At 39.1% G+C, this 10,752-nt stretch overlaps 1 protein-coding gene across 1 annotated transcript; it reads left to right on the forward strand.

Annotated features, from left to right (window-relative positions):
* Positions 1-393: 393 nt before the first annotated feature.
* On the forward strand, positions 394-9,910 carry LOC103508183 (AT-rich interactive domain-containing protein 5B-like; the record flags this gene model as incomplete). Its single annotated transcript, XM_026822851.1, has 7 exons — positions 394-607; positions 1,084-1,320; positions 1,719-1,988; positions 2,381-2,531; positions 3,944-4,217; positions 4,441-5,157; positions 9,803-9,910. Coding segments are annotated over 7 exons (1,971 nt in total), but the record flags the coding sequence as incomplete, so codon positions are not given.
* Between the last annotated feature and the right edge of the window lie 842 nt (positions 9,911-10,752).

Consider the following 10,752-nt stretch of genomic DNA (forward strand, 5'->3'; position numbering starts at 1 on the left):
TTCATCATATTTTTGTGACCATCTAGGTTTCTCCTTCCTGTTTATTGCACTTTCTTGAACCATTTCACGTCTAGAAAACGTCTCGAATCGAACAGAACTGTTTCTCGGTCTTTTAGCTGAAATTGAAGCGTAATTTCATAGACGGCATCAAGGTAGAATGAACTATTGAAAAATTAAGTTGAAAGTAAACCCCTATTACTTAATGAATATTAGTTATGTAATGCATATGTGAGATACGATGAAAAATCATTGGTAGCACCGGAGGCTATCTTGAATATGGATTCGTGTACACGTCTTAATCTTTTGTTACTTTGCCATTTCACTGGAGTGATTTTCTGTGACAATCTCCTATTCCTGTTTCTAACCCATACAATGTGGCCTCTCTCGTTTCAGGACGAAGTGCTATCCATCACAGAGAAGGTCGTTCTACGTCTGGAGGATCTGCTGACCTGGTTGACAGAGGATGCAGACTGGAGTTGGGGTTTGGGCGCCATCTGGCAGGGTGGCGTAGACATGAAGAAAACGTCCACACCTACCTCGCTCAATTCACTCAATGCCTGTTCCAACATTGACTTCTCCGACGTGGAAAAGGAGAAGGAATCATTAGGTGAGTAAACCCGGAGGAGTGCGAAGGGCATCCTTTCGTAAAACTTGTAGTTAATACCAAATGTCAGCTCAAAGCAATCACCCTATTTAGGGCTGATTGAGAGGTTGACGAAATACGCCGACCCCGTCTGTACACGGGGGAAGGCAAAGAAAAAGAAGAAGGTGAGTAAACCCTTGGTTTTTAATTTTACTGGAGAACTAACAGCTAACAAGGACGCCACCAGTTGTGTCAAAATAGTGCTGAAGTCGGGTATTTTGTTTGGAAAAGCCCCCATTCATATGCAACCTTTCCGTTTTTCCGAATTCGGGATTTAGGGGAAAATATCGAGCAGTTTCACGGTCTCGTGTGTTGTCTAATATTTTGCTTATCTCCCACACAAAAAGCCCAATTTGAGGCTTAGGTGTAGGGGCAAACAGCCCTAAAGGATGGGTTAAGCTTCTACGAATCTAATTGTTTGCTTTTCTCTTCCTCCACAGGTGTCCAACACTATGAAACACACCGAGGTGTCATAGTCCTCAGCTTCACTAGGTATTGTCGCTATCGTGGCCTTCTGAGGAGATTTGAAGGCGTGGACAACAAGTGGCTGAGGTCAGATGACGTCATAGCTCTAGGAGGGTTCTATGTGCCGTACAAAAATACCAAAGTCCTCTTCTGCAAGGACACGTTCGACTATCCCGACCTAGAAGGACATGAACTGTTGTGTAATCATTTAGGTGAGTATAACTTCGGTGTACAAAACAGCTTTGGCCAATAAAGGGAGAGGGGGTATGACGTATAACAAAGCTGTAAATTTGATTTTGGCATTTACACCGAGCCCCGAAGACTGGGAAAACCCCGGAAAAGATGGTTTGCTGGGAACATCAGGAAGCCAAGAGGAACCGCAGAGAGCTAGATCGAATTCGCCCAGAATCGAGAACTCTGGAAAAGACTGGTTCATTTAGGTCTTGGGCGTTCGCGGCCTGTCAGAACCCGGCAGTAGTAGTACATAGTAGTAAATTTAATTTTGAGAGGTAAGAAGCTGTACAGCTGTTTGAGTAGGTCAGGTCAGTATTGTATAATTTCACCGCACCGTCTCTCTGACTAACATCCTCTCCTTTTTCAAATTTTGCAGCTCCCAAATACAAAGGCCGGACGAAAAAGCGCAAGAAGTTGCTCATCACCAATGTGGATTCGGACAGTGGCTCAGAATCTTCCTCCACAGTATCCTCTACCAACAAGAGCCCCAACAAGTCTGGCCTTCGCGTTCGTCTCAATCCATCACGCAAGAGTCCTCGCATTTCAGACTCTCAACATGAGCGAGACTTCCTGCACAAGCTGTACCAGTATATGAAGACCCGCAAGACACCCATTGGGAAAGTGCCCACCATTGGCTTCAAAGAATGTAAGTGCACTTTGGCTCTCTACCGCCAGATCTCTACTTCTCCAACCCAATCTAGTTAAATTATTGGGTAGCGCTTGGTTAGTATTTAGATGGGTGACCATCTGAGCAATTTCGCCGGCCCCATTCAGACAAGATAAGTTTAATATGAGTAGGCTGGTATAGGTTGTCACCGAGAACGAATTTTCCTCCCCAGCCGACCCCGGGAATTTATCCTGAACAGATAATGTTCGTTCTCGGAACGGCTGGCTTTCTCCTAGGATTCCTTCTCTCTTCGATTTCGGGACGATAAGACCTTAGCAGTTACAGTTCCCCCTATCAAACCTCTCCTTTTTTTTTCTTCTTCTTAAAAAAAAAACCTTTACTTAATAACTATTTCTGTTTCTCTTTTCCAGTGGACCTATACAAGTTGTTCCACAAGGTAAAACACCTGGGAGGTTACGAGGAGGTGACTACGGGTAGACTATGGAAGTATGTGTTTGCTGAGGTCGGAGGAGAACAGGGCACTACCAGCTCTGGAACTCTGAGTAGGAAACACTATGAGAGGTAAGTATCAATCAATCAATCTCAAATTATTTGTGGTAAAGCAGAGCTTTTTCACAATTTTTGAAGAGATCACAGCATGACTAAGTGCCTCCTTTGCAATAAATTTCCATACTTCAATAATCTTTTTACACTGGTAATGCCGTCACTGGTTGCTACTTGATTAAAGTAGCTACTCAATTCTCCTCACGAGGCTGAGTGCACCCCAAAATCCAAGCACAGAGCCGAAAAAACTTCGACCCCTCTGGGAATCGAACCCGGGACCTCCGGAGTGAAAGCCTAGTGTGATACCCCCACTCGGCCACGGAGGTTGCTTCATAATCATTGTCTGTAATAGAAAGTCATGTGATGTCCACACCAAATTTTTTATCACTGCTATATTTTTTTCCACTGCTTAATAATGTCCCTCTGTGCCTATCCCTCCTACCTCCCGTGCCTCGTCTACATTCCCCTCCCATAGTAAAGCAGCCACCCCCTCTACCCCCTCCTCCTCCTCCTCCAAGACCTTAGCAGTTACAGTTCCCCCTATCAAACCTCTCCTTTTTTTTTCTTCTTCTTAAAAAAAAAACCTTTACTTAATAACTATTTCTGTTTCTCTTTTCCAGTGGACCTATACAAGTTGTTCCACAAGGTAAAACACCTGGGAGGTTACGAGGAGGTGACTACGGGTAGACTATGGAAGTATGTGTTTGCTGAGGTCGGAGGAGAACAGGGCACTACCAGCTCTGGAACTCTGAGTAGGAAACACTATGAGAGGTAAGTATCAATCAATCAATCTCAAATTATTTGTGGTAAAGCAGAGCTTTTTCACAATTTTTGAAGAGATCACAGCATGACTAAGTGCCTCCTTTGCAATAAATTTCCATACTTCAATAATCTTTTTACACTGGTAATGCCGTCACTGGTTGCTACTTGATTAAAGTAGCTACTCAATTCTCCTCACGAGGCTGAGTGCACCCCAAAATCCAAGCACAGAGCCGAAAAAACTTCGACCCCTCTGGGAATCGAACCCGGGACCTCCGGAGTGAAAGCCTAGTGTGATACCCCCACTCGGCCACGGAGGTTGCTTCATAATCATTGTCTGTAATAGAAAGTCATGTGATGTCCACACCCAATTTTTTATCACTGCTATATTTTTTTCCACTGCTTAATAATGTTCTTTCTTACTTTTATTTTGTTTTTAGGTGGAAATGATTTTTATTTGTAAATAGTTATGTAATTATCTCAGAGTAAAGAACACAATATTTTTGTTCTAACAAGATATGGAGTTCATTGCCCAGTTATGTGCTTTTATTCCATATATTAGGACCAAAAGAGGGTCCTATTATTGTGGGAATAAAATATTGTTTGATTATTTGATTTTTGGGATGAAGGACCTATTTTATGATAATAATGTCCATCTTTCCACTTTCCAGATTACTGTTACCATATGAGAAATATCTGAATGGAGAGGTAGACAAGGATAGTCCGAGTACCAACGCTAAATCCACTAACAAAACAGGCCAGACGCCCAGCAAGGGCAGCAAAGTTAATGGCAATGTGTCTATCAATAGTGGCAGTATGGGCAAAGCCAAGGACAAAGATAGCACGCCAAAGAGTCCGAAGGAATCGCCTGTCATTACCCTGGAGGAATCTTCGAACAGTTCGAGCAATTCCAATTCCAACTTGACTGTGTGTGGAAACGGCACGGTAAGTAATGATAAATGAACGCTAATAACTAATAATGCTTACTGGAACTTCAGATGCGCTCAGATCGGCATTCCACACCATCTATTTCTTTAGCAATATTGTAGCTTCCATGTTGGCCATATTGCCTGCCGAGCAAGATTTGGAAAAAAAATTCACCCACTGATTATTCATTTGATTTATCATGTTTCAAATTTAATGAGCTATTTACTTTTCTTCATTTCAGGATAAACCTTCCAATTTCTCAATGGTGAAACGGAAGATTGTAATGGAAGGCAACTCATCCTCTCTAAGGAACGCCAGGCTCAAGTTAGAGAAACCTCAGAATGGCGAAACCCTCGATACGAAACCCAATGGCAATGAAACCAATATCCCTCCTAGCCTGGAACTGAAACCTGACATCAAGTCTAACGGCCAAGTAACACCACCGCGCGATAAGGAAAATATTCCGCTTGTAAATAAAACAGGAGAGAAAAGACTTGCACCCCCTGAGGTGATAGACATCACTGATGATAATGGACCTCAGAGTATGAACGCCTATAAGAAACAGAAGCTAGACATCCTCAAGTATCAAGGACTAGAAGTAACACCTGTCTCCTCAGAAGATGTCAAACCTCCCATCGCACATCCCCCACCTAACCCCCCGCCTACCCCTATCATAACATCTCAGGGAGACTTTCACCAGAGAGAACGTAACAAGATCTCCATCACAGTCACCCCTGATGTTAGTCTACTTCTCAAACCTCAGACCTCCCCTGTCACTCCTCCCCCTCGTCCCTCCTCCACACCCAAGGTATTCTCCAACCCTCCTCTCTCCTCTAATCTATTCACTCCCTATCAGCATGGAACCAAAACAGTGTACGGAAATCCGAAAGATGTGTTCAGCAATCCGAAAGAAACACCAACTTTCGCCTCAGCTCCGAAAGAAGTGTATAATAATCGTGCCATAAAATTACTTTTTCTATTCTGTGGTTCCAAATCATCAACTTCTTTTGTCTTCTGCTTTATTCTGATGTATTTCCTATATACCGCTTTCCAGTATCATGCAATATTGAAAAAAATCAATTTTCGCAGGTATCCGACTTTTTAACGCACATAAAAATCTGCGACTGCGTGATGTAGTATATACATTTCTCAAAGTTTCATAAGAACTTTGTCTTGGGACTCTGGGGTAAGTATTTTTACATTACAAGAAGAAGATGAGAATTTGGCGAATTTGGCCACAAGGAATAAAAGGACTAGTTAAAAAAGTAAGGTCCCTATTTTATTATTATAAAAGTTACTTCCTCGTCTGACAAGAACACTCAATATAGAATAGAGTTCAGAACATTTCAACCAAAATTTGAAGTCGAATTAGAATTTAAATGTTTAATGGAAACTGGGTAAAGTGAAACCATTTTTATTTCATTAGAAATTATTTCCAAGGTTTGACAACCCTACAAAACTGAATGCAAATGTAATCCCTTTAGTATACATAATGCAATTTATGAAAATCGTCAACACAAAAAAAAACCGATTTGACACCGAAGCGAATACAATAGTCCGTCCACTATACCTTTTATTATTAGTAATAATAAAGGAAGGACGGACTAAAAACCGATTTCTTCCTCCGAGATTTACAGAGCAAGTGATGTGGAATCTTTGTCGAGAAACACTTTTTTAACTTCGATTTTACTTATTCGTTTCGTTGTCAGTATTTTTCTCATAGCTTACTCGAAAATACTGCAATTCTGCTTATCACTTTTAAAGAACGGTTTGTTTAGCATAATTTAAAAACATTTATCTCGTGACCCTCATCATTTGGTGGAAATGAAAATCACTGAAGTATCTCAGATCTGGAAAATATAAAATAATCCCCAATACTCGTACCGTCGTAATCTCGTGACCCTCATCATTTGGTGGAAATGAAAATCACTGAAGTATCTCAGATCTGGAAAATATAAAATAATCCCCAATACTCGTACCTAGTCAAGAAATAGATTTGCCGGTAGTTCAGAGGGAATGTAGATAACGCATCTGCAAATGTGATAATAATAATAATATTAGGTCCAAATTTCTTATCAGTTTGGTATCAATAAAATAAACAACCAATGTTGTGCTTTTCACTTAACGTAAGTTAGTTAATTTCAATAGCTACACACTACCCACTATTATGTGAGGCTGTGAGATAAATTACGGAGCATCGTGGACTGCCACAGTCTTGGGAATTGATCTCAACAAGGCGTGGACTGTATACGACCTGTCGACCTTCCTAAAATCCCGAGAAAATTTCCTGAACATAATGAAATCTCGAGGAAGCAAAAAAATACTTCTTTCAGCATTACACTCACTTTTTTAAAAAACAAGGAACGTGTTTTATTCCTAAAATCCCGAGAAAATTTCCTGAACATAATGAAATCTCGAGGAAGCAAAAAAATACTTCTTTCAGCATTACACTCACTTTTTTTAAAAAAACAAGGAACGTGTTTTCCAATTTTTCTCTGTGGTGGCAAAGTTTTCACAATACTCGGCAATTCGGCACGAAAAAAAAGGAAATCCAAAACTCTATAGATAATTTTTTAGAGATATGCTGAAGTTACTGTACCCATATTAAATTTCTAACAAATTTCTTGACCCCGCCGGGAATCGAACCCGGGTCTCCCGCGTGCAAGGCGAGCGCAGTGACCACTACGCCATGGGAGCTGATTAATGAATATTAGTTAGGTAGTACTTATCTACTTTCATGAGAAAATTTCGAGACCCATTCACTATACAGTACCTAGTTATTTAGTACAATCAATTTTTTTTCTTTATTTAATGTGGCAGGATTCTCAAGATTGAGCTCTTCCACCCAACCACTGACCAAGACAAAGTTCTTATGAAACTTTGAGAAATGTATATACTACATCACGCAGTCGCAGATTTTTATGTGCGTTAAAAAGTCGGATACTTGCGAAAATTGATTTTTTTCAATATTGCATGATACTGGAAAGCTGTATATAGGAAATACATCAGAATAAAGCAGAAGACAAAAGAAGTTGATGATTTGGAACCACAGAATAGAAAAAGTAATTTTATGGCACTCTTCCAATTTAAATACTAAGGTAATACCTACAGCTGACTGTGTTCTCTGTTGTATATCTGTGTATTCTGTGTATACTCACTTCTGTGTGTATCAAGTGTGTAGTACGTATTTAATATGTTGGGTTCTGAGTACTATGTAACTCGGCAATTTCGGCACGAAAAAAAAGGAAATCCAAAACTCTATAGATAATTTTTTAGAGATATGCTGAAGTTACTGTACCCATATTTCTAGACACGTTTTTCCGTGATATTTGGGGGACCAGTTTAGAAAGTCTAGGTCGACTTTGGCAATGAGTAGTCACTATAATCAGTACAGGCCAATTTATGACATAATATTTGGGGGACCAGTTTAGAAAGTCTAGGTCGACTTTGGCAATGAGTAGTCACTAAACATAATCAGTACAGGCCAATTTATGACATAAGCTTGTCACTTCATATTTGGGGGACCAGTTTAGAAAGTCTAGGTCGACTTTGGCAATGAGTAGTCACTAAACATAATCAGTACAGGCCAATTTATGACATGAGCTTGTCACTTCTGATTTCTGAAGCACTGCTGATGAAAAACAAGATATAATTAGGACATACTCAAGTAATTATTGCAGAGGAATGCTGAATACCCACAAAAGGATGGCGATAATTCTAAGATCTAGATTCTAGAGAACAGAGCATACCTTGTTTATACTGCCAGCAGAGGAATGAAAAGACATACTCATCGCCACATTACTCAAATTATGACTTATGAAGATTGGTGGAATCATGACACATGAATTTAGGGATCAAGGTCCTCAGCTATTCACTAGAAAGGCTCAAAAGCCTAAACTCTGTGCAGGGTTTATACGCTTTTCCCGGAATAAAATTCCATGACTATTCCAGACGATTTTCCTTGAATTTTCCAGAAAATTAGGGGGCGGAGGTACTTAAAAAACAGTAAGATTCTTCATTTCAATAAAATATGCAATACGCAGAACGTCAAGGGATATGAGGGGGAATGCGCCGCAGGCAGTTTTTCGGAAAAACTTGATATTTAATTTGAACATTTTTAATTTTTGACCGGGTGACAAATTCCATGACTTTTCCAGGTTTTCTTTAAATTTTCACGATTTTCCATGACTTTTTGGCCGATTTTCAGATTCCATGACTTTTGCAGTTTTTTCAGGTCGCGTATAAACCCTGCTTTGGAGAGTAGTATGAACCCGTCCTGAAGTACACATAAAAAAACTCATTAAACACTAGGAATTAGAACAAAGAACTGATAAACAATGAGAAAGTCGTAGGAAGACAATGGCTATGTAAAGAGTTCAATAATATTGACGGGTCTCTTAATCATTAGAGACAAAGGAAACTATGGACGGAAGAAGTAAAAGGTATATTTGTCATATTTTATATTATCTCCCCATTCCAAAATTAACCCTTTCATGAGATCAGTCCATGAAAAAGACAAAAAGAAAATCCTGGAAAATTTCACTGTAAGGTGAATAAGCAATAAATTAATCTATCTGTGCTGTATTGAAAAATCTGGTAAGTAAAAATCTTCAAGTTAAAAAGTAGAATGTCAAATGATTGGGTGTAGATAATGAATGATAAAAAAAAAGAGAACAAAGATCATTCGTCAACAAACCAAAATACGAAACATGTACCAATACCAAAATACTTCAAAATCTTCAAGATTTAGATGTGATCAAGCAACACTTCAGTACTTGATCAAATTAATTAATAATAAGGAAAGGCCAAGGTTCGAACTTCAAACTATTGTCTTGGTCAAAATTTCCATAACACGCTTAAGAGTTCAGTGTCGTTATGCTTGGCCTAAGCAGTGAAAGGGCCACTGAACAAATACATACATACACAAAAAGTATATAGCATGGATATGGATATAGGACTATAGGTACATCATACACATAGGTACCTATATATCAAACAGCTGTATATGTAGGACTGTAGGTATAGCATGGGATTGGAGGTACTTTTTTTTTAAATAGGCCAGCGAAGTAAGGGTGCTTCTGCGGCTGGCACTTATGGACAGCGTTTTACTTTCAGCATACACTGCATACAGCAAATCTAGGTACTTGTACATATTATTATTAGCACGGTAATATCTACTTTGCTTAAACCTATAAACATGTGCTTCACCACTCGTTACAATAATCGTTATTATGACAAACTCTTATGATTAGAAAAACATAATTTCATATAGGCGTCATGTCGCGTCGGTCGTACAGATTTTCCATTTGAAGTACATAGGTATAACGAAAATAAGGACAGTAAAAATTGAGGAAGATTTGTGAAAGTCTTCGAGCTTGTTTTCCCACGATAGCAGTTTTTTCTTCTTCTTATATTTTCTGCTCTTTCCATCCCCATCGCTTCCCTCAAATTGTGTGCATTTTTCCCTTTCCCTATCACATCTCATTCTTTAAATTTTAAACAAAATTCCCTCCAAATCCGGCTAACATCAACAAGGTAAAAGGAAACAGGACCATCTTCCTTTTCAACGCCTAATCTTCTTGTGATTTAATTTTCTAATACAGAAGGAAACAAGAACAAAAGAGAAGAGTAACTTCTTACATAAAACTTTGAACAAGATTGTTGAGACCAAAGGGCTTCAGCCTCTGCAGCGGCTATCACCAGCGAAGTAAGGGTGCTTCTGCGGCTGGCACTTATGGACAGCGTTTTACTTTCAGCATACACTGCATACAGCAAATCTAGGTACTTACATATTATTATTAGCACGGTAATATCTACTTTGCTTAAACCTATAAACATGTGCTTCACCACTGGTTACAATAATCGTTATTATGACAAATACAATAAAAACCCAACATATCCTATACATATACAATATACGGTAGCAATAAAGTGATAACAAAATACATCATTATTATTTATACTGTAATAATGAATTGTTCCAGCTCAGCCCATATACTAGTGGACACAATAACTTCCATGGATAAACCGGTTATTCTTTAACAAAAACAGCTGATTATAGTGGAAGATGACCAACACATATCGTGAGTCCACTAGGTAAATCAGGGCCAGAATGCCAGATATAACTCTGATCAATTTGGGAATAAAGCATGTACATATAACTAGCCTGACGAGGGCACCAATCGATTGATTTGGAAGAATTCATATAATAATAAATTAATCGATATAATCACATGTTATAAGATGACCAACACATATCGTGAGTCCACTAGGTAAATCAGGGCCAGAATGCCAGATATAACTCTGATCAATTTGGGAATAAAGCATGTATAACTAGCCTGACGAGGACACCAATCGATTGATTTGGAAGAATTCATATAATAATAAATTAATCGATATAATCACATGTTATATTATCGACTTGTCCAATAGACCTGTAGAATAGTTTAAATGTATGGAGCTTTTGATATTTCCGAGCTGTATAAGGCAAACAAAGTCCCACAAACACCGGCCCTGAAACCCAGGCTTCAGGCTAAAGAAACGAGAGAAACCG

The sequence above is a fragment of the Diaphorina citri genome, unplaced genomic scaffold (genome assembly GCF_000475195.1).
Source record: "Diaphorina citri unplaced genomic scaffold, Diaci psyllid genome assembly version 1.1 scaffold376, whole genome shotgun sequence".
Taxonomy (NCBI): domain Eukaryota; kingdom Metazoa; phylum Arthropoda; class Insecta; order Hemiptera; family Psyllidae; genus Diaphorina; species Diaphorina citri.